We start from the raw sequence: 25585 nt of genomic DNA on the forward strand, positions 1-25585 counted from the left end.
ACTGTTAGATTCCAAACAAATGAGATACATGTCGTAGTAAAAATAAGACATTAAATAGAAATATGAACAATGATGTAAAGAAAAATATCACAATCTGTAATACTAGTAACTTTGATTGTAATGTAGCAGTTATTGAACAAGAAAATATGAACTGATGAAATAACAATGATTCATTGAATCCACAACAAATTATAACATACATGTAGCACATGTAGTAATATGCATTGCATTTTGAGTATTGAGGTATTACAAAAAAGATATCATGAAAAAATGTAACGATGCAAGAAATTTCCATTGCACATAAAATCAGTCAAACTTAACAAGGGATTTTTAAAGCGTTGTTGGGGGGGAGAACACAATAAGTTTTGAACATGCCGTTTTTTATTGTATATTGTGTACAATACAATAATGTATAATCAATCTGGGTGCCATTTGAAAGCCACGTGACATATCAGCAGGTAAATCATGGCGATCACAGTTGTAACCAACATCAAAGGAAACCCGACCCTACAAAAAGGAGGCCAAACGTTGTACAAAAATGTATTAAAGTAAAATTCTAATAGTTTCATTAAGTTTTGAATAATAACAGCAAACTTTTAGCAAAAAAGTTAGAGATGCATGTTTAGAAATGAACTTGCTTGAAAAATTCTTTGAAGCTGAAGCCATAGCCATGTTGTTCAGCAATGCCAGCACACACCACATTAGCAGACGCACCAATCAGAGTCCCATTCCCTGAAATAAACAAGTCATAAACCGTCCAATGGCGTGTGATTATCGGTAGATATATTTGAAGAAGAGAAGTAACATATGAAGTTTTGATTTTAAAAGTTCCATTATGTCTTTAACTCTTATCACAATCAGTAAGAAAGTTTGCCTGAGGTTACATACCTCCTAAACATGCACCAAATGCCAAGGCGAATGTAAGTGGCTGAAGTGGAATGTTTTCAGATTCACTAATTTGAAGCAGGACAGGAATCTAAATTTAAATGATGCATATATATCTTTCAGTATCATATAACTCAATTGCTCATCATTATTTTTAAAACGTCATAAGATTTAAAATGTATGAAAATGACTACTGCCTTATGAACACATGGCATAAGAGTTTTACAAACTGAATTAAAAATCTTTGAAACATTACCATTGCTGTTGTATAGGGGATGTTGTCTATGAAACTGGAAGCTATGGCGGACACCCAGAGGATGAGAAGAATGGCTACCGCCAGTTGCTGTCTCTTGTCGTCTTCCAATCCCCGAATCCAATCAGTGACTTGGGTGTTGATCCAATCAATCAATTGCAGTTCTGTCAGGGCCTACAGAAAATACTTTACGACTATGAATTACTCTTATTTTAGTTACTAGTACCTAGCTCTAATGAAAACGTGACCGTAAAATGTTGTTCAGATATTATAGCTTTGCATTAAAAATAGGCATTAAAATTTCATTGAATGTTGAAAGATTTAGTAGCTAAAGAGGTACCGAACAAATTTAATTTTTCTAATACCTCCATCAGGACGAAGAGAGCAGCAAAGAAGATGAGGGTGGCCCACTCCACCCTGTGAAGAATGTTTTCCATTTCTTTGATGTCTGCCACCACCAAGAGAAAAATGGCTCCGATGACGGCAATCCAACCTACAGTGTAATATAGAGACTTACTAGTTCTCAGAAGTAACCAACAGTAACAATGAACACAACCTATCGTTGTTTGTTTCGCTACCACTCTTGTTTATTTCGTGTGTGCTCTTATAGGAGGCTGCATGCATGGTCAACAAATTAATCATCAGATCTACCTTGAAATAATTCATATAAGATGTTTTTGTCGTAAATAGTAATTTTCTTTACAAAAATTGAACATTGAAAATTTGAATTTTTAGCATGTATTTATATCTTTATACAGAGCTTTCTGGTCGGGGCGTGATCAAATCAAATAAATCCTGAAGGGCCTTGTGATAAATTTGATCACGCCCCAACCGAAATCAAGAAAGATTCATTATTATATTTATATAATTTTTTGCAATTGCACGATTAAATATTAGAATATTAATTATGCAAACCCCGCTTGAACCCCAAACAATACGTCATTTGAATTTATTAGGCTGTACATTACAAAATCAATTTCATTGTTATCACAGACACTGAAAAATGTAAATATTAAAATAATACCACGAACATTCAGTCCTCTTAACAGGCAATGCTGCAGTATTGAACTACTGGAGCAATAAAATTCATCATCTACCCCCCCTCTCTCTCTCTCTCATAATAAAAGAAAAAAGAAGGTTTCTTACCCAGGTCTATGTGCATGTCGTTTATGAAGGAGTGGAGAAAGAAGCAGAGGATGACCCCGGTCAGCACCAGTCCGGTCTTGACCAACAGCCACCGGTCGGTGATGTAATACTGCAACAACAACACCACTTTTCTGATATAGTAAACCAGGCATTAGAATGGGAAACATTCGCTTCTGTAACCAGGGATATTTTAAGCGGATTTTTTTATCCATGAAAAAACCTACACGCTTATTCTTTTGCTGTAAAATCTTTACCAAAAAAAAAATAATACGCAAGTTAGCCGAAAGTATGCACTTTTCCGCCAGGCATAACATGCAATACTCACTACATGTAATCGTAAATCAAAACCACACGTAAATTTCCTAGTTGACAGTATCAACTCAACGTTAAGTTACTGTGTGTATAAATCTTGCCTTTCTTTCTAGTTCTCGCACGTTTTGTTGAAAGTCTTTCTTTTCAGTCCTCCTGCAAACAAAAAAAAGGCCAAAAATAGAGATCTCTAGTTTACTAGATGTTCACATGACGTATGGCCATGACGTCTGAATGTTACCTCATTCTGTAGAGCTGTTTGATGAGGGCGTTCTCCCTCTGTACGGCCTTCTGTTGGAACAGCGCCTTCATTATGCTCTCCTCTCTAGAAACCACGGACACCCGCGCAGCCGCGCGCCGCCACAGCTCGATCTCGTGCTTCAACTCTACGTTTGATGGACCAAGATAAATATTTTAGCATTTGAAGCAAACTAAATACCAGTTTTCTAGAGTGGAAAGTTTCTTTTAAGTTTTGATTTATCGTATTACATGTACCTGCAATTTCTGGTGGATCCTGGTTTTGAAGTTTGTTAATATCACGATACAGTAATCTGAGGGCTCCATATCCCACAAAACCCACGAAAACTATACCAACGCACATATGTCCAGTAAAGGTGGCAAAATCGATACCCTGCAAAAAAGATTGAGGTGGGTTTATACATGTTTAAGATTTATTTTCATTCTTTTAAAAAAAAGATAGGTGGTGATTGGGAGTGGAGATCTTTTGTGGAGATCTTTTATGGGGATCTTTTATAGCAGGATTCATTGCAATTTATATTATGAAGGCTTGTGCAAATAAACTAGATGCGAAGTGAAATGGTGGAGGCTACAAATATAGATTTGGCGAGTGAACAGTAAACCTACTTTTTCCTTCATATCTGAGTTGGACACAATGATAACATTAGGTGGGTCACCAATGGCTGTCGCAGTGCCGCCAATATTAGAGAACAAAACTTCCGCAATCAAAATGTTCTTGGGATCCAAGTTCAACACTTCGCATAATCTGGAAGGGTATTTATTTTCAAATGATAATGTATCCTGTCTGTACCTTTTGATGGATTATTTTTTAAACCAACATTTCTTGAAGTGGGTTTACCGACTTAGTGCTAAATTAAAACCTATGTAAACTTTTCTTCCGTTCTATCTTTTAAAAAAAAAAAAGGTTTCTCTGCCAGTTGTATTTGAAATATTTTATGGATATTTGTTTTGTTACCTGATTGTTACGGGAGCCAGGAGCAAAATGGTGGTGACATTGTCTAAAAAGGCCGACACTACAGCGCTGAAGACGCAAAGCAAGGTAATTAATGGCCACACCTTACCCTTTGCAAGTTTGTAAGCCTGTAAAGAAGCAAAACACACCATTGACAAAAGGTTCCCAATATACTTAGAATAGTAGTAACAATACGTGTATTTTATATCAAATTTTCTGAAAATTATATTTATTGAAATCGTAGGGAAAGACCTGAAGTGCGCATGAGTCGAAAAAGCCCGTTTCAGAGAAGATGGAGACGATGACCATCATACCAAAGAGTAACATCAAAGTCTCCATATCAATCCAGGAAATTATGGTGCCTAGTTCTGGTCGCTACCGGTAACAAGAGAACATGTATTTAGCATATTGCAGTGCAGACAATTCATATTTGCCGTGAAACCATTGCATTGTTAAAGCTTAACGCGAAACCACTTCATTTTTTTTATCAATACCTTGTCAAACAAAGACAGCGCTGCTATGGCAGCAAGGGATCCTAAAATTGCAGCCAATGTTCTATGTACAAGCTGAAGGGAAAAAATCACATTAATTGATGATACTAGACATCTTTTGATGTTGTTTTTGTTGTTTTTGGTGGGTTTTATTAAACAGGTGAATTTTTTTACCTCAAAAATAATCAAGATATACACGAACAGTAAGATGATGGCAGCATACACGATCTCGGCGGTGGGGAGCTCTTCTCCTTTCCACAGCAAAACCACACTCAGATTAGATGACAATTCGAACGCAATGCTCTCTTTTCTATGTAAAAAGGATATAAAAAACCCACCTCATAATGTCATTCAAGTCTTTCTTTGAACTATACGCTTAATTAAGGAATTTTAACTATAGTTTAGCATGACGTAAGTGTTTGACTCTTACGATTCGGCGCTTTTGTCGAACTTGTGCTCTATTTCAGCGGCATCGCCGCTGTTTAGCATAATGTCGTCAACTTCTAATTTCCAAGTGTCATTTTTACTCTAAAAATAACAATGAAAGTTAGGCAATCGTATCATCAAACGAAGGCTTGCGTTATCTAGCTGTTTTTTTCACATTTATGCTTGTAAAAATACATGTATAACCTTATGAAAGTCTGTACCTTATCCCCAAATGTAACTCGTAGAGATCCATTTGTTTTTTCCTTGATTGGTCCTTTAAGGAGTAATTTTACAGGGTTATTATGGGAATCGAACTCCTGATCTGCAATTGAACACTGATAGTTTAGTTCCGCTGTATCTGATATCAAATGTCTGTATATATAAGTACATGGGTAAGTAAATAGCCCTACACTGAATCTTGTTGTCCACGCTGACTTGGTGCCAGTGTTCTGTCTTGATCTCTTCTTTCATCATAATTCCAATCTACAACAAATATAAAATATAAATTCTGTGACATTTATTAAAATTGATCTAATGAAAAAACATCTTATTTTTTATAGCAATATTAGATCAATGTCATTATCGCGGATAAAAAATATAGCTTAAAAAATAAATTATATGATTCCGAACTTCTCCTCAAAATATTAAAATACATGGATATATGTTCCCCTTTTCACGATAAGAGAAAGCAATTATATATATCTATCCAATAAAACTATCAAATTGTGATGTTTATCCTTTTAATTTTTTTTAAGGACGTGGAGCTTAAGTTTTTATGGTTCAAATGTTCAAAAATCTTTTTACTTTAAATTATTATTATACCCCAAATTTACATGGTATTTTTTTGCTTCTGATATTACATTTTTCTTAGTTAATATGGGGACAACCAATAAGGAAAACAAATATATTGACTACTATAGTATTAGATAGAAGAAAAATGAACAGGTTTTACTGATATTTTTTTTACCCAATTTAGGTAATAGATATGCATGTGCAATTTGAATCTTTTTTAACGTCACAAAGTAAAACGATATTTCCTTGATATGAAGATCGAAACTACATCATACTTTCTCATTACTTTTTATTTCATTTAATACCGTGTCGTGTGACAAGGAAGTGTTTTCTATATACAAAAATGTAATTATTGTATATCTCTATGTTCCTTAAGCATTGTGTGCGTATATTTACCTATCCAGTATTCAGTCCATTTTGCACGTTACATGTAAGCTGAAATCCCGTTCACACAACTTATTATATATATATGGTGTTCGGATAGGGCCATTGCAATAGTTGAACAATGTGGTGTTAAAAAAAATCTCCCTCACACACCAAGCCTTTGCGCCAATACAAAAACTTGTCGGCGATCTATCACCACTTAAAACAACAAACCATCGCGCTACACAACATGCTAACACATTTTCATACATGTACAATACGCCATCGCACTAACAAGATAACAATTTCGATGTTTTAGCGTGTTAATCGACGGCGCATTTTGTGAAGCTGTGTTTAAGCAACACAGCGTGTTGCGTGAAGTTGTGTTAGTGCTACTTTGCTTTGTGTATGCGTTTACGTATGCATGCTACCACGACGGCGAGTTATTATGCGAAGTTGCCTTATAGTCTGCAGGAATTGATAATATATATATATATTAAAAAATATCAGAAGAAATAAGTTGCAATGTATTTCCAGCAATTCAAACAATTGCGAACAAAAATTAATATAAGAATCATTTAAACAGAAAATTTCCATAACGTAATGTTCAGCATAAATGACCATCCATACTTACACAGCATACTGACGTTATGATGAGCAGCACAGCTATCTTGATGTGGTTGAGGATTGTCCACTTGTTTTTCCAGCTGAAGTAGTCCCGTAAACTCTGTTTATCAAATGTTTCCTCTTCGTCTTCTTCTTCATTTTGTGAAAACGTGTCACTTTGGCCTCTTCAATCCAGAAACAAGAGGCCCATGGGCCACATTGCTCACCTGAACAACATTTCCCTGTATCATTTTATTGCAGTTTTTAAATATTTTCTCATCATATTTCTAACTTGAACTTTGAACCCGTCTTGGGGACCAGCAATAGGCTGGGTTAAAATTTAAACAATTGAGAATACATGTATACCCTTTCTTAGAATTCTTGGATAATAATCTCGCAAACTGTAGCATCGTAGTTTTTGAGAGGACGATTTTTTAACATTTTCCCCATATATTTCTCTGTCGAACGTGGAACCCCTTTCAGAGTTCATGTTTCGGAGTTGGGGGTCATGGTTTTAACAATTTAGAATATACATTCATTGAGGATGCTTGCATAGTAATCTCACAAATTGTAGCATTATAGATCTTGAGAAGAAGATTATTAAACATGTACTATATATCTTTATGTTAAACTTTGAACCCCTCTAGGGGCTCTAGTATTAGCCCGGGGGTTAAGAAGAGTTTTAAAAACACACACCCTATTTTCACTGTTTCGCATTTATCTCCCCTTTGAAAAGGACTCTGCGCTTAATCTTATCAATTTAGAATTCCCTTTTCATATGGATGCTTTGTACTAAGTTTGGTTAAATTTGGCATAGGAGTTACAGAAAAGAAGTCAAAAATGCGAAAAGTTTATGGACCAATAGACGCACGACGGACAACGGGTGACCAGAAAAGCTCACTTGAACCTTTGGTTCGGGTGAGCTAAAAAGTAATAAAATGCACTATGCCATCTTTATCACAGCCAATTAGCCCTGATGTAAAATTCACACAAGAAAAAAACATTCACATGGTTTTCACATGATTTTTAGACGGGGTCACGTGACTCCGTCTATTGGTTTACTGTCAGCCGAAGTCTCAAACCGGAAGGCACGCGTAAAACACATGAATTGAGTCTACGCGTAAGAAAATAGTGCAGAAAGTTTTCATGCATTTCAGTAAATATGTATTATAAAAACACGCATTAAATCTTTTTAAGTCCTCTGTGTATAAACAAAATTCTATTTATAAAATAAACAAATAGTTTTATTGATCAAAATATTCTTGCTCGGGTTCAAATGTGGAATGAGTTACGTAACTAAATGCACAGCGTCGTTGACGATTCAGTTGGTGTAGGAGCTCATTAATCAATAGAAGAGGTTGATGGTGTAATCGAAATTAAAGTTCCCAAACGCAATGTGCCATTTTTGAAAAGTTGTGAATTTTATTTTGACAATCTTTCACCTTAATACTACCAAACTTCATGCGCGAGCCGAAGTTACAAATTAAATAGGTGTTTCACTGGCTTCCAGTCTACTTGCGATATGACTGCTGTTCGTCTCTAAACGAATTTTGTACAAAGAAAATAAAAACAAGTCTGAATTTGCCTTCTCGTTCGTTGGCACTTTAGTTGATTAAACTGAATTTAAATTTTAAACTATGCATTGTAATCAAAATCTATAATAGATTATACATTTTGGAACTTATATATCATATAATATATACAATCTTATCGATTGAAGAACCAAGTTAAATGTTAATGTTCATGTTTTCCGGCTTAGTTGGAATCAGGCTTGGGGTGAATTACATTGTAAAATAATACATTACATTACCATTATTTCATGAATTAGGGCATTAAATTACCATTACCATTACTTAATTTTCTTGAAGTAATGCATTACATTACCATTACATGAGTAAAGTAATGCATTACTATTACTTTGTGAAAAGTCAATAAGTTTTAAAAAAGTAATTTAAAAACTAAATAAAGAGCTTTTGTAAATATTTCATAAATAAAACATGCTTAAAATATTTACAGGTTCATGTTCATGTTCACTATCAGGTTTAAATTTAATGACTTATACAAGATTGTTGTTGCACTTGTAGTTCTCAAAGTAATGTTGGTCCCGTAACATTTACACGCTAATGGCGGAGTTGACAATCTCTGCTATTTATGTCTCTGATTTTCGGAGTATGATTTTTAATGAAAGGAACGATTATATCGTAATTCGTGTAGGTGATGCACGAGTTTACACAAAAAAGTAGTAGGTGGCGAACGGATTTATTTTTACCTATTAATTTTGCATGAATCGCAAATGAAGACAATCGCGTCAGATGAGTCGGTCTTAAAAATCAAAATGGCAGCCGTGACAGATCTTTTTATTGTCAAAGTTCTTGGAATCTTATTGTAAAAAATATATTTCTAACGTCAGGTGCCTGTGTTTGTTATTGGTATACAAATGTTCACTTTGTTTGTTAATTCAGCAGTTTTAGAGTTTTCGGGGTTTTCATAAAACTTTTATTACGGCTGCCGTCCGACTTGTGGATTTTCCCTTGGATCACAGAATTGAATAAATCTAATGATTAAAATTATCTACTTTGATATAGTTGTTTGATTTTCCTGGTTAGTAGTAATTTTTAAATTTTTTCCTTGGGGTCTTATTTTACATAATATACCGTTGTGTCAATTTTCTACAATTATCAAGACCGGGATTGAGTAAAATTAAGACAAAGTATCAGACAATTGCAAAAAAGCCAAATTAACATGGATTGTAAAACTAATTCAAACTCATAAATTTAGGAAGCATATTCGAGGAAATCCAGGACAATTACAAATTCAAACTTTCAAGACCCCGTCTTTCAGTACTCTCAGTACTTTGATTTAAAAATGAAATTCACATCATATTTTACATTTTACATGAAAATTTCCCACACGAAGTACTCGTGATATTCTTCGTGTGCAGTATATCGGAAAATCGTGTCGAATGCCATGAGAATTATGTCAGACGAATTTCGCGATATTTTCTTAAATGAAAGATATGAGTCATCTTCGCTAACCAAGGGTTTCTGATCAAAAACCTTTCGCTAGCGAATGTACGTGGTTATGAGTGCTCTTTTTTCGGAACATTATTTTCACGTGAATTTCATGTGAGACACAGGATCCTGTGTATTGAATACGATTGCTAAAAGTTAGACCAATGTTACAATATAGTGATGTAGGCATGTAGCATCACTTTTTCTGGCAGGAAACATTTTTTTAAATTTACATACAGTATAAAAATTTGAATTACTAGTATCATGTAGGTGCCCTCCCCAACGCCCACTTTTATGGGAGCATGTAAAAATTAACATGAAAACCCCCCAGGAAATTCATAGTGGAATTGAAGTTATGGTATAATAGGTCTCCACCTGTCCATCCCCATGCCCACCCTCTTCTGTTTGGATTTTCATGATCTGCGAATTTTTTTTTTGCTTGTTAAGATTTATTGGATGAGGTTGCCCCCGTTTCAAAAACGATGCTACGTGCTTGAAATGATATACTTGTACCTGACAACTCCGATAAGGGGCGTCCTCTCGTCGCTCGCTCGACTATCAAAGGGAACGACAGAGGAGGCTCTGAAAGGCCCCCCGAATGTGGACTCTTCCTTGGACGTTAGATTGGCTGCGGGTGGGGTCGACTTTGGACGATTGTAGTGAAGGAGGGTCTGCAGGTCGGATGTGGATTTATCTGAAGTCATGATGGATGCTGTTTATCTGCATATAAAACCAAGACCGATAGATTTACTTCAAGTATTATGGTATTCACAAAACACACTCTCGTGTATAACACGAGTGTTCGAGAAGGAATCTAATGCTATGCTTGGGTACACGGATACAGTATGTTCTTGCTATGTTAATACATCTTTGCATCAAGTGACTTCTGTATTCAGCTAGTCAACTGACATTAAAACTAATGCAAAGTTTTTAAACAAATAAAACCCATAAACTGAATAATCGATAAACAATTTGAAATTTCAATCTGCATTTTGAATTTGTTGGTCCTCTTTTTTGATTGGAGAGTTTCCAAAGAGATCACATTCAAGATTTTCTCTTTTTTAAAATAATTATGGGTTTGTACCAAATTGAACACATAACTACCCAGATGTTTAATGATTTGGTAATGGGATTGACAGGAATATCTCTCAAAGACTGCTTTCTTCTGTGTAGATATGGAAAGCAGTGTGAAATCAGAACGGAACTATTAAGGTGTAGACTAGAGGCGAAAGTACTAGTACTGTAAAACGGACTCTCACCAGCTTTGTGGTGATATCAAACCTTTCTTTGACGCAGTTTAGGCATTACATCGAAGTTTTGGTGATAATTTAAATATAAAAGATTTTTGCAATTAATAAATTTATTCTAATTACGCTACGTCGTCATAAATTCTTTTTAAGAAGTATGTGTACATTCATGTAAATATGTTATAAAGGTCTATGAAAAACTAGCGTACGTCTTTCTTATATCTGTTTTTTTTATATACAAAACCGGTCGGCATCTTTCACTAACTATATTATGAACTTGTTTCCCAAAGTTCTGCATCATGAAATTTATCATCGCTCACCAAAAAATAGGGTGTGCAATGAATTTTGTTTGGTCATTTTTCGTGTTGTTCTTGTTGTTGTTTTAGGGGGGTTTTTTGTTTGTTTTTTTTTTTTCTAAATTCAAAATTTATTGGGACCAGTTGAATAATCCAAATGAAAAAAAAAGTCACATGAAAAAAAGTCGTCCATTTATTATTATTAATATCATAATCGAAAGAAGGTTTGATAATTTACCTGGGTCTCCTGTCATGTCCTGTATAGTTTATATGTAATTTATTTGTTACTTACCAAAGTCCAATATGTTGAACACGAGACACAGATTTCCACCTCTTTCTTTTAACCAATTCCTTTCGTCATGTATAAATGTAAAGTTAAATAATCCAATAATAGTGAAATCCGTGAAATGACAATTGACCTTAGAACAATGTTAGCATTTTCCTGCTATTGGTGTCCACTTCAACATAATGACATCATAAAAGCGATATCAGTCACGTGTGACTGTTTTTATCACCCTATCATATCAAACGAGACAGCGGGTACATTGTGTGTATTATATATAGTGTGTAGATATAAGTTTTGATTGAATTGACATGCCTGAAATCATAGTCGTATGGGGCTTATCAATTTATACACTTCCTGAACCTTTTGTGGTCTTTATTTTGTATCGTTTCAATGTTTATTTATTTTTTTTTATTTTGTTATTTTTTTCAGTTTTGTTGCCATAGATTTTTTTATTCGTATTTATTACAACCTTATGTATTTAAAGGTTAAGAAAGTGCATTTAGCTCATTTTAGTACCTACAAAAGGATTACTGAAACGCAAAAATCTCTGAAGTTGCTGAATCTAGGATAGATTTCTGCGCGGGGGTTTCTTGACTGAGATTGGGTTACCTTTTCTCACTAATTTATAGAATTTATAATTTTCTTCTTCTTCCGTTCCCGTGCTGGAATGTCTGCTAGCTCTCACAACAATTGGTCATTTCTCCATCTGTATCTGTCCTGTGTTAAATAGACATTGCAGAATGATATGACATGTTCCAGAGAGCCTCTTTTCAAACAAAGCTCACAGTTCGTGTTTTCTGTAAGGCTCCACTTGTATAAGATCTTTTCCCATTTTAACTCTATTGTTGTCCATATCGTCCATGTGCATTAGCTTCCCATTTCTGTTGCTCTTGTCTTCCTTCAAGCTCCTCTTCCATATGGCTTATTTCTGCCTGGATTATCCCACGTTTTTCAGTTTTGTTACTCTTTATCAAACTTTCTCTGCGGTTGCACCCTAAACGTTGTCTTCTCTGCTACTGTACCTACCAACTATGTTGGTATAGTTGATGGACTGTAATGCTGGATGGCTGCTATTGTGACTAAGTCTTCCTTGCTGTCTTTATTGCTATTTCTGCTTTCATCTTTGCCTAAACATGTATTGTATTGAATTTGCATAACAACCGTCTGTTGAGTTTGCGCTACATTGCCGTTAAAATGTTTATTTTATCATCTTTTACATTGTGATTCGCGTTATTACCCATGATAATATTTCCCTTCTCGATAAATGGTATCAAACTTTATCGTTTTTTTTAAACTGAGGTCGTTTCGTTTTACGTTAAATTGCCAACTATCGCATTATAACTTATTTGCATAATTAAAATGCACGGTGTTGCGCAAAACGTTATTAAATTAGATGGTCAAGGTACGTACGTACGAGAGTGAATACCCATTTCATTATATCCAGTGCACGACTCGTATCTTCATAATACTTTTTCAGTGTAAGAAAACAGATAGACCTATTGCCGAAAATACCGGCACTAGTGCCGCATTGTCCGGCTAAGCAGACACATTTCAATTATTTTAGAACAGTGGATAAGGTGTCATTAATTAATAGTGTCCTAACACAAAAATAAATTCTTTAAAATCAAAATTTCATACACAAGTTTTGATTTTAAAGAGTCTATTTTTATTTTAAAGAACAATAGACGATATAGCTACTATAAAAATTAGGCAATAAAAACTGTGACGTGTGCTATCGAAAATTCAAACCTTTATACAGTTTGCCGATAGATCTGTATCACCCAACAACTACAACAGTACATAGCCCATCAAAACAAAGTGAACTAACTGTATTTCAGGCACGTAGCATCGGGGGGGGGGGGGGGGCAGGGGGGGCCTGGCCCCCCCCCCCACTTTTTTTCGCAGCAACAAATTTTTTATTAAAATTTACATATAAAGAAAGGAATTATAATGGAGTTGGCCCCCCCCCCCCCCACTTTTTTGGAAGTTAGTAAAAAATTGCTATGAAAATAAGGAAATGAGCAGTGAATGAAATGAGTAGTCAACCCCCCCCCCCCACCCCACCCCCCCCCCACCCCACGGATTAGGAATTTAATGATTTGGAGGGGGAAAAAATTTGTTTTGGGAGGGAAGAATTTTTTTTTGGAAGTAAAGTTGAGTCTACCCGCCCCCCCCCCCCCCCCACCCCCCCCCCCCCCCCCGGATTAGGATTTTGAAGATTTTTGGAAACTTTAAATTTCCCTTTTTTTTTTTTGTTGCTTTTTTTGGATGGGTCTGGCCCCCCCACTTTCAAAAACGATGCTACGTGCCTGTATTTATTAAATAAATAAAGTGAAGTAAGCTAGTTCTGTTATAGGAATTATTGAGATCGGGTTCGTATTTCTTAATTTAAATCGGGCTCTAGATTCGTTCCCAGAAATGGCTGAGATCGAAGAAAGTCAGCCACGTGCTTGCTCCTCTTTGCCGCCTTCATTGCACATCTGCTCCTTTCCTGGTTGTTCAAAAACTTTTAGTCGTCCTGATAGATTGAAAATTCACTTACGATCACACACTGGAGAGGTAAATGTTACTTTAAATGAATGAAAGGGCGCAAGCAAATATCGTCTAGATTACTCAAGAGTTCTACAGCTACAGTTTATCAGTTTGTTTTTAATCTATGGAAGAGTTACAACTTGTCAGCTACAGTGCAAATTTGTATTATTTATTTATGATTTTTAATTTCATTGACTAATTATAAAATTCCTACTGTACAGAACTGTACAAAGGTACTTGTGATAGCCTTTATTCAGGTTGGGCAGCAACCCCCGGCCGAGGCGTGTTCAACAGAGCAAGCGCTCGTGAATGCTCGCCAAAATTCCCTTTATCCGCAACACAAATTTTGGCGAAAGCTCGCTCTGTTGAAATCGCCTCAGTTTGGTGGTTTGTCTCCCAGTTGGTAGTTAAAAACCTATATCTAATTTTACCTGGCAAATGAGAATTATTTTTCGTTTATCTTTAATAAGCCACCAGAGCAAGTACTCCGACATGTTTGCTTCATGATAAAACATTTGTATTTAAAGTTCTTTGTGTCAATTTTTCTGCTGGGGTGTTTTAAAAAAGGTCGAAATGAAATGCATCCCGGAAGTTGCAATTGAAACAAAGTGTTTCTGACTTTTAAAAAAAAATTGATTTAATTTCAAGTATCTGTATGACATTGCCTCTTTCCTCATGCTCTTTCCTATCAATTCCAATCGTCTGGGCAAGTTAAAAACAGGCAGACATCACCATCCATATTTAGTATGACCCCCATGGGTTGCTACCGGCACTACCCGCATAGAGGGATAATTTTAGTAATATTAGTGTTGAACACATTTGATTTTCACCCAAAGAGTTGATAATAATAAATTTGTTTCTGCAGACTTCAAAAAGATTTATTTTATTCAAAAGATATTATAGCTGAAACAATGTCTTAATACATTTAGAGACCATTTTGCTGTGAAGAGGATGGATGCACAAAACAGTATGCTAGAGCATCACATTTAAAGAGGCATCATGAGAAGAGTCATCAGAAGCAACCAAGTCCAACAAAAATCAGGTACATTCACATCGTTTGTTTGAGCATTATTGTATACAAAGTTTTATTATAGATCATGTTGCATCTGAAAAAAAAAGAATCATCTTTAAATTGATCAGATGAAGAAAAAATTTTGAATTATAAAGTATGAAATGAAAAATAAGATTTTATTAAAGACGAGCATATTGTAAACTGGTTCAGAAAAATGATGAAACTTCCAAAATCCATTCTCAGAGATCTTGGAGGTTTTCATGGCAACCTTGTGTTGTGAGGGATGGAGTGAACTCTTTGACCAAGGTTCTCTTGGTTGATTGTGTGACCTCTTGAACTCTGACCTATGATCTCCTCTGGATTGAAGATGAAGAATTGGCTCTGATTTCTGATTTGAAAAACTGTTAGGCCTAAAAAAAAAATAGGTTTGTTTCCACTTTCAAGGCTGAAAAAAATTAGGGTCGGTAGGTCGGCTTTTTTTTTTTTTTAATCTTTTTTTTTTCCCTCTCCATCTGTTCAATTGTGCATATTAAACCATTTATCTATTAAACTGGGTAAGATAAAAAAAAACTAAGTACCGTATTTTTCGAAAATTAGGTCGATACGGTTTATTGGGCGAAGGAGGCCGTTTTTAGCCAAAAAATAAAAAAAAGTATAAATAGGTCGACTTTGAAGAATTGGTCGAAAAATTACCGCTAGTTCTAATGAATAAATGGTTTAAACCAATAACGTTATCATATAGTAGCCTTTAACCTTATTTCACAGTTTTACACAAAAGGGAAAAAAAATGTATTTCTTGAAAACAGCGTAAGAAAATGTCTGAAATTGCATCAAAATTCTTAAACCAATTAATTCAGTACGACCGGTTTTAATTTAAGATCGTTTTTTATTACTTCCCTGGCATGTGTACAAACTTGTGTTAACCGGGGGATAGTAACCTAGCCTGGAGGCATGACTACGGTAGCACATGCCACCCTGTGTCTCTGTGTGACTTTTTACTGTGTATATACACACGAGTCAACCTCTGATTTTATCGAAGCCTGCGGGCATGATTAGCACGTGCCCAGAGTTCAACTGTGTATAAACAAAGTAAGCGCTACCCAGATTGATTTCAGAGACAACTGGCTAAAATTTCATCGTTGGATATACAGAAAACTTGTTCATGTATTCTATTATGAAAACGAATTGTTTTTTTTTTTATTTCTACCCGACAATATTTTCCCCCCGTAATTACCCTTTGTACGGTTCTCATTTTACTTTTACCGCGCGAAATAGATTTCCTGTTTATCGTAAGCACACGATCGAGCGATCAAACTGCATGACAGCATATAATAATGATCGAAAGATGATTCAGTCAGTGATCTAAGTAAGAAATGTTAGAAGAAATAAATCTATTTACATCTAATTTTTTTTAAAATGATAAATTACTACAGTATATTGATTAAAATCTATACGATTTTTACACAGAAATTCAAGCAGTATTATAGTAAACACTCATGATTTTATAGGAGGGTTGCATAAATTTTTGCAAAATTTCATATCAAATTTTCCAACCAAAAAAAACAACATAAATTGGGCGAAGCGATGAATAGGGCGAGGTCCACGTGTCTGGAAAAAAAGTATCGACCTAATTTCCGAAAAATACGGTATTTGTTGTCATTGTTTAAATGATCTGATGAACTTTTTCCCTGGCTGGTGGGATCATTTCTTGAGCTCAACTGGCACGACGTGCTGCCATTTGTAAATAACAAACATCTACACAACACTGATGACATCTAAATAAGTTCTATAAGCGTTTTTACGACTTAAAATTAGAGGACACAATAAATTTTTTAATCAAATAAAAACAAAATTTAAACAAAAAACGGAAATTTACGAAAAAACTCGGAAAAAAATTTTGGGTCGGTGGGTTTAAGTTAGGGTCGGTCGGGAAAGCGGAAACAAACCTATTTTTTTGTTAGGCCTTATTAAAAGTGTTGTTAGGTTAATTATGTGTTGGTGTATGAAAGAATGCATGCAGACATATTTGAGAAAGAACCTAAATAATCATGATATTTAATCATAAAACTTTCTTTACTTCTTTTGAATTGTGTCAATTAAGTATAAGTCAGTTGATATCCAGTATTATTGAGAACTATTTTAAAGATCAGTAAAATAACTTTACACAGTGTATTGACATTATGCAATGAAACCATTCTGACCAAATCTTGAGTTATCTTTGTGCTTGTATGATAAAAGTTGCACAGAAAATGTTTACTGTTGTTAGGTTATGCTTGGCTTACCAGTGTTAATCTATTTTGGAATGCCTTCTGAGGATAATCAGACTGTATTTTGCTGACTATCTTCTGAATTCTCTTCTTGCATTTCTGCGAAGAAGGCGGCTTTAGTACCGACTTTTTTAAAAGAATATTTGTGAAAAAGGGGTGTGTATTGTACACCACAATAAGTTTTTGACTCAGTTTTCCTTACAGGTGTAGCATAAGCAATATTAATCCAGTACATAGCCAAAATATATAAATATATAACTAGTACTTCTGTTTATTTACCAGAATGATTAAAGATTTGAGAATAATTGTTGGCACACATACAGCAGAAAACGAAGTGTTCATAATCTGTTGATATATAACATGTTTAAAATTTGCCTTTCAAATCCAATTTATGATGATTACTGCCCAGTCAAAAGTTTTGGTGCATATACTACACCCAAAATACATTATTACCCTTTGGAGGGGGTGCCTATAATATACCGGTTGTTATTACAATAAACTATTCTGATAACTGTTTTGCTTTAAACATACATTTTGTATGATTTAAAGAGTTTCACAAAACAAGTATATACACCACAAAAGCTTAGAGATATGTTGCAGTGCTCCAAAATAACCAGTCTATACTAGTGCATGTAGGTGGTACAATAAGTTGTTTTTCCCACCAAGCTTCCAATATAATTTGAAATTTGAACAGAAAAATGATGAAACTTCCAAAATCCATTCTCAGAGATCTTGGAGGTTTTCATGGCAACCTTGTGTTGTGAGGGATGGAGTGAACTCTTTGACCAAGGTTCTCTTGGTTGATTGTGTGACCTCTTGAACTCTGACCTATGATCTCCTCTGGATTGGAGATGAACAATTGGCTCTGATTTTCTGTTTAATGTTTTGACTAAAATCCTTTCATGATGATGTGTAGTTAAACTTTTATATGTGCATGCATATAAGCCATTATATGACTTCTGCCAACAACACTTTATAAGATTTTAATTAGTTGTGAAATGATTTAGCTCAGATGTTGCAATCTATGAAGAGTAGTCCATGCAGCATTTTTTTTAATGAAAGATCCATATATTCAACTGATATATATAGTTTGGATTAGGGTTACACGCCACACAAACTTTATACATTAAAGTATTATTTTTCATCTAGAATGTTTCCAGATGCCAATGGAACAGAAATAAGTTAAAATCCATTTTTGGGCAAAACAAATTATGAAAAGAATGGAACAAATATTTTAAACCATTCTTGAACTCTAATGCATAAAAGGAAAAAAGACTTTTCAGGAACCTATAATGAATAATGTATAGATTATTGAATGACACCTTATATCATTCTTTTGAGATACAGAAGCATATTATTCTTTTGGGTTACGGAAATATCAATGAATAGCCATAATATTCCCTTGTCCAGGTCAACGAGAGTGATCAAGGACTGTTAATCTTTTACAGGGAGATTTGATTGGATTTTACCATAAGGTAATCATTCATATTGTTGTCTTTTTCTTTTAGATGTAAAGAGGAAGACTGCAAAGAGCTTTTCTCTTCATACAATAATCTTAAGAAACACATTATTCGTATCCATGAATCAAGACCATATAAGGTATGAGAGCTTTATTTTATCAAGTTTTAAACATGTATGAAAAAAACATTGTTTTATATTGAAGCTAGTTTGATGATAAGTCTTTATTGACAATGTCTGTCTCTTTCGTTTAGCTGTTGCATTTTTATGAAAAAATTGAACTGATTGGTACTTTCTACAAGCATGTCATAAATGGTAACATAAAAATATCTATCAGTACTTTTAGTACTTTGATTAATGTTTAATTTCTTATGTATTGTATGTTTCCTGTCTTGATTTAGTGTACGCACACAGGCTGTGGGAAGGCATTCCGTAAACACCAGCATCTGAAGGTCCATGAGTTTGATCACACTCATGTCAATCCTTTTGTGTACGTTAATTTTATTGTCTCAAAATGCAGAGTCAAGCATATTTTGTAAAAAAAAAATTAACTGTTTTGATATATATTTTATGGTGCTGTGAAAAAAGTTTGTAATGGGTTTTATGCATAAAAAATGGTTCAAGGAGAACGTTAATGTAAACGTACTGGTATTAAGACTTTCTCAGGAATTTTTTCCGATCATTATTTATTAAAGAGGTAGTTATTAACAGTGATATGAAAGTTGACTGACCTGATTGATCTCCCTTGAAACAGGTGCCCTGTGGAGGGATGTGGGATGAGCTTTCGTTTCCCCAGTGTATTAAAACGCCATTCCAAGGTCCATGAAGGCAAGTGTCAGACAATATGATGATAAAAGGTGTCAACTAAAGAGAATTATGTAAGAAAGGGAAAAAAAATCTTTGATAAACCATTTTAGAAAATATATGTAGTGAATGGAAACAAGAGTGCATAAATTAATCAATGTGCTTGGTGTACATAGCTCTTATAAGATAACATGTATATTATGTAATTTTGTATTCATCATACTAGCCCTTAATGAATGTCCTTGACTTTCTGCCTTCTAATACTCATCATGCATTATTTATTAGGATACCCATGTGATGTGGAAGGATGCACTGAAGTTATGAAAACATGGACTCTATTGATAAAACATAAACATCTTCATCACACCAAAGGTAAAGTTTTGGTTATGGAACAAAATATAGTTGAGTTAACCAGTCGGAGATCTATTTGTAAATATTAATTTTCAAATTTAAACCCCCACCGCCATACCTCAACCCACCCATTAAAATTTAGTCTCCTTTATTACATTTATTAAGGGTATTCAGCCTTTTTCTGATCAAATAAAAAAATGACCTAAAATATAAAAACTTGATACTCATAGATTGCTAAAGGTGCTGTACATTGTAGATTAGCAACTGACCATGTAGTTTGAGGCAATATCTAGTACAAAGTACAGTTGAACTTCCATATCTCAAACACTGATATCTCAACTACAATGGATATGTTAAAGTGAACTTTAAGTCCCAGCTCTTATTTATTTTACTCTCAATATTTTGACTACTCGGATATCTTGAAGTTTTTAAAGCAATATGAGCTGTTTTTTTTAGAATTTGATTTTGCTGCAATAAGCTGCTAGTATGATAAGTCTGCATATAACTTAAACTTTTATGATAAATAAGGTTTTAAAAAATCATTTATGTTTGTCAGAGGAAAGATTTCTTTTCTAAGGAATATATAGCAAATCAATTTTTGTACAGGACGACAATAATTCATTTATGCTCCAATTAAGGCTTCTTAGCGGCTTTTCACACAAAAATATGGCTAAAAGGTATTTATAATCCATGATATTTTTGTTATTTTAGTAGAAAGTAACATTTTGGTAAAAATAATTTCAACATGAAAATTGCAGCTCATATTGCTATAAATAGCCCCATCTAGTTCAAGATAATGAACTTTGACTGTATGTTGTATTAAATGGCAAAAGTTGAAAACTAGCTCTTCATGAAGTAAGAGAGCATGTTTCATTGGCAATTACTGTGTCGTAGTTGGTACATGAAGTTGGCAGAAAAATGATGAAACTTCCAAAATCCATTCTCAGAGATCTTGGAGGTTTTCATGGCAACCTTGTGTTGTGAGGGATGGAGTGAACTCTTTGACCAAGGTTCTCTTGGTTGATTGTGTGACCTCTTGAACTCTGACCTATGATCTCCTCTGGATTGAAGATGAACAATTGGCTCTGAATTCTGCCTCTCTATAGTTGCTTTTTTTCAATTCAAATAAAGAAGGACTGTTTTACTTAGAATTATTTATATCTAGTAAGTCTAGGTTGAAAGAATATAGTCATGCTATAAAAACCTCACAAAAACATGCAACCATTCCTGAATGCATTATGGTCAATTATTAATAGCTTTATGATTGTTACAGTGTTCAGTTGTAAGGAATGTGGAAGTATATTCAGAAAATCCAACATCTACCACCAGCACATGAAAACTCATTCCCCAGAAAGGTTACTGTTTTCATGTCCTCGAGATGGTTGTGAGAGATCTTACCTGGACAAAAGGAATCTCATGGCTCACATAAGGTCTTTCCATGATGGACAAAAATTTACCTGTGAGCAGTGCCAGAAGCAGTTTTCTGCAAAGGTATGTTACATGTATTCATAATGTGCACTTTATCAAGAGAATTGAGATTCAGAAAAATTTGATCAGAAAAATGATGAAACTTCCAAAATCCATTCTCAGAGATCTTGGAGGTTTTCATGGCAACCTTGTGTTGTGAGGGATGGAGTGAACTCTTTGACCAAGGTTCTCTTGGTTGATTGTGTGACCTCTTGAACTCTGACCTATGATCTCCTCTGGATTGAAGATGAACAATTGGCTCTGATTTCTGCTGTAATTTCATACACAGATTTGAATTAGTATGATAATGGCTTAAATATATAATTTACAGAGAGAGAGAGAGAGAGGTGGAGGGAGAGAGAGAGAGAGAGAGAGAGATTAGCAGAATTTGTACAACTTAAATGAACTTGAAATAAAATAACCTGTCTTTGCATTGATTAGTCAAATGTGAAATGCTATCATAACCATCATACTAATGATTATTATCTGCACATTAAAGGGACCTTATGGGAACTTGTCAGACTTAAGCCATCACAACTAGAACAGATGAATGAATATTTGTGATTAACAGTATATGGGTAGTCCAATATACTTGTTAAATGGTAATAGTAGAAGCCCAAATAAAATTTGGATTTATGAAAATGATTTTATTTTTTTCAGCAAAAGTTACATCAACACAAAAAAACTCATGATCCATTGTATTGCAAGCCAAAGGTAATACACTTATTGTCACTAATTCAAAACAGTCTGAAAATCTATCATGTTTGTGTCCTGCTTATGATAAATTTAAAGGACATATCGCATGTTTTTCAATTTTCGGAATTTTTTAAATAAAATCATTCTATACTCATTAAAAATGAAGTTTATTAACGTTTTCATAAAATAGTCTGCCTAATTCGTGAGTTTGAAAGCGATGAAATTCAAATGTCGCGATATGCATATTTTCTCTATCGATCTACCCGCCATGATGTGTGACGTCATATGCGACCTCGAGCGAGAAGGTGCTGTTAGCCATCTTTGTAATTGGATTAGATTTAAACAACAATTAAACTAATTATCACCTATTAAATTGCCGATAACGGGACATGATGGTGTTCTGTGCCTCCTGCGGGTGATTTAGCCACCGAAAATGGGGATTTCGACTGTTTTTTTTTTAAGTTTCCCTTACGAAAGTATGCGGAAATCTTGTGACAAATAGGGGTCTATCTGTCGACGAGAGGATTTATAAATAAACATTCAATTCATATATTATTTTTTATATGGTACATTTTTGTAATTATAGTTTCATAAATAAATCGTTTTCATTTCTCAAAAAGAAAAAAAATATAAGTTTATGCACAGGGGCCTGTGTACAAAACGCAAATTCATCGGAGAAAAATAACGAGAGGGGACGCCATTTTGGTTACCGCCTCGCTTCATTAGCTGTTTTCTTTTTCTTATTGTTAAACTATACGTTCATGTATGCATCGGTTTTGTATACATGATTTCTTCATTCATACATGTAGCTCACCTCTGCAGAAATCATAATTTTAGTACGGAAGGTGAGATTTCTGTGAGTTTGTGGGAGAAGTCATGGATCGAGTTGTCGATATTGATTGTTTACGCGAGAAATAGAGTTTGTTGATATACATTTATACGTAAATGGATAAAAAAAAATACGGAGATGGGATCTTACAGAAATAAACAAAACTTAAGGAAAACGTTCTTGCCTTCTTTTATAATCCAGTGTAATATAGAGTAAACAACCTTAGAAAGTTGTGATCAGTTACTGCCGAAGAAACAAGCTTCTTGTGCACCACAGTTTTACAATAATGAACATTCTGAGTCGTTAGGAACGCCAAAAACCAAGACTGTTGTAGATTTTAATAAATAAACACCTTTAACAGATTTATTTGAGCTACAATCCTTACTAAGTTGTGTTTACAATGTTTACACGTCGATCAATTTGATCGTCATTGCCGACTTCATCGTCGCTTTTTCGGCAATATCATTGTTTTTTATCCGTACTAGTGGCTCAAACATGTACGACTGAATAATAAGATTCTTTTTATTTAGTCAGCATGTAAAAAAAAACAACTTACATGGTGAATGAATGTCAAAATTTAAAGAAGATAATGCTAATCCTACAATTTGTTTACAATCAGCTGTTCGAAGAAGGTCGCATGTGACGTCACTGTATCACGTGACACGCTATCTAATTAACGAGTTTTTAAACGATCGGGGCTATAATTTAAATTGATATTATGGCTAATTACCGCTTTTATACCGTTAACAAACTGTTAGGAGTAATTTTTAGATACACAAGGAAGCCAAAAAATGTAAAATGTCGTATACTTTAGAAACATGCGATATGTCCTTTAAGTTTAATGAAATGATCTTTGATATTGCAGCCAAAAGTCAGACTTAACACCCACAGAAAAAAATCAAAACTAGAAAAATTAACAGGATACAAAAGGGAAACTTGTGTTGGAGAGCTCTCGGAGACTGTGATGGTGGAAGATCGAAATTCACTGGAGAGGACCTCATACTCTGACAGTTGCCATTCAAGTCAGGAGTCCTTACTAGCGATGGACTCCTCAAACCTCAGGAGTCATGTGACAGCGAACGACAGTGTAACATGTGAAGAGGACATGATAGTGACAGAGAGTCCTATAGACATGTGTAGGGGAGCACCGGGTCCTTCCCACACCCAGTCTTCCCCTGAATCCTCTTCCCCTGGGGACATGGACAGTTCAGGCCCCAGCAAAAGCAGTTCTGTACCTAACTCTGTTGTTTGTTCGCCACAGGAAAGTCATCAAGTGCAGCATAAGTGCAGATAGGTTGCATGCCCATTTGTGTTGTTTTGTTTCCAGACAGACTGTTTTGTAATGTTTCTGTTCAGTTGAGTTTATGTTCATTTTAATTAAAAGAAAACTTCACAGAACGCTTGTTTTTATATGACATTATGATTGATAAACATATATATGTTTAGAGTTTTTAAATTGAGGTGTTATGGAAACCTGTCAATATTAATTTGGATTAAAGTACAATATAGTCAAATTACTGTTATCATTTTAAAAAATTTCAATATTTGACCAAAAATATGTTTTAAAACTTTTTTGAATGGTAAAAATTATTTAAAGCCCCAGTGGGATTCAAACTCATAACTTACAGATGTGTAGATAAAACTTTAACCCAATGTCCTTTGCTGTTAGGTAACAAATTTGGGAAAGAAAAATATTTTAGAATTATACTGTAAATTCCTTATATTACGTGAGTACTTATTTCCATGATCCTACTGTTTTCTGTCAAATCGCGAACACAGGACATTTATCCATATTTCTTATAGGATAGCTCTTAACTCTCAGAAAATAATGGTGAGAATTAAAAATCCGCGAGGGATGTTCTCGCGATTTTACGCGGATATAAATTCCTGGCGTTTAATTAGGAATTTACAGTACTTGATTTAATTGTTTATCTCGATAGGAATTATGCCACATTACATATATGGTGGTGTTCCATACCACCTTAAAAAAAGGCAGAGAGAAAACTTATTCTGTGTGATTATATATGCCCCTTATTTATTGGTTGAGGTAGTTAACAGAGATCCAAGCTGCCAAATACATTTTACTTGATCAAAACCGATTGGAAATTCCCTTTTGAGATTTCACTTTCCAGATCTTTTTAGAATATAAAACTGATAACTGTAGCTTGTAAAATGTCTTCATACAAACATGATTGTAAGGGACCTTTTGATTCTTGTAAATTGTCTGTTAAAGATTTTTTTTACAATTTTGCATGTGATGGGGAAAAGAAAACTGTTCATGGATAAAAATTTCATTATATTTTGTTATACTGTTTTTATGAAAGCCTTATTGTTATAATTAAAAGTCTACAATGAAGTTATTATGATTTTTTTATTGACATTTCAAAGAAAAGCAATCATGTAGATGTGACATGATAATGGTGACGAATTATAGATCAGATTCTGAAGGTTTTGATGTGTAGGTTGTTAGAAGCAAAATATTTTCAAAGTTGGATGTCTAAATTGATAAGTATTTGATATAATGTCTAACAATTTAGAATAATCTTTAAGGTAAAAGTTAAACTCTTGTCTGTTAATGAATAACAGTTCTCAATTTCAGTAGATAATCTGTCAGTAGGTGCTAATTGTACAGATACAAATAAACAACCATGTGTCACCTGTTATCACTGAGGATGTTGAACTTTACAAGTACCGTTAATGAAATAGCTTTATACCATAAAGTGGGTTATTTTTGCAGGTGCAGTATTTGGCATTATTAAGTGTTATCAAAATTCTCCATTTTACAATTACCATATTGAACAACTTTTCATTTTGTTTTTAACTGAAGATTAAGAAAGCCAAAGATAGC

General features: G+C 34.3%; 2 protein-coding genes across 3 annotated transcripts; one reads left to right on the plus strand and one right to left on the minus strand.

Annotated features, from left to right (window-relative positions):
- Positions 1-72: 72 nt before the first annotated feature.
- Positions 73-19453, minus strand: LOC105333571 (P protein). Of its 2 annotated transcripts, none has more exons than XM_034445222.2 (20): positions 19322-19453; positions 10006-10212; positions 6510-6666; positions 5131-5203; positions 4942-5042; positions 4725-4822; positions 4469-4604; positions 4298-4369; positions 4056-4178; positions 3807-3931; positions 3458-3596; positions 3089-3224; positions 2835-2979; positions 2698-2749; positions 2285-2393; positions 1504-1631; positions 1142-1312; positions 889-976; positions 639-732; positions 73-507 (listed from the first exon to the last, which is right to left on the minus strand). In XM_034445222.2, exons 2-20 carry the CDS (start codon positions 10194-10196, stop codon positions 417-419), a joined length of 2229 nt encoding a protein of 742 aa, XP_034301113.2. In that variant the 5' UTR covers positions 10197-10212; positions 19322-19453; the 3' UTR covers positions 73-416. The 2 variants fall into 2 exon arrangements, with proteins under 2 accessions (XP_034301113.2, XP_034301111.2); XM_034445220.2 differs by lacking the exon at positions 19322-19453 and adding an exon at positions 11328-11553.
- LOC105333572 (transcription factor IIIA) lies at positions 13717-25400 on the plus strand. The gene is made up of 9 exons (XM_011436616.4): positions 13717-13880; positions 14783-14895; positions 18641-18731; positions 18992-19080; positions 19345-19418; positions 19680-19766; positions 21019-21236; positions 21873-21926; positions 23603-25400. Exons 1-9 carry the CDS (start codon positions 13740-13742, stop codon positions 24029-24031), a joined length of 1296 nt encoding a protein of 431 aa, XP_011434918.3. The 5' UTR covers positions 13717-13739; the 3' UTR covers positions 24032-25400.
- The last annotated feature ends 185 nt before the right edge of the window (positions 25401-25585 follow it).

This window comes from Magallana gigas, chromosome 2, assembly GCF_963853765.1.
Source record: "Magallana gigas chromosome 2, xbMagGiga1.1, whole genome shotgun sequence".
NCBI classification, from domain to species: domain Eukaryota; kingdom Metazoa; phylum Mollusca; class Bivalvia; order Ostreida; family Ostreidae; genus Magallana; species Magallana gigas.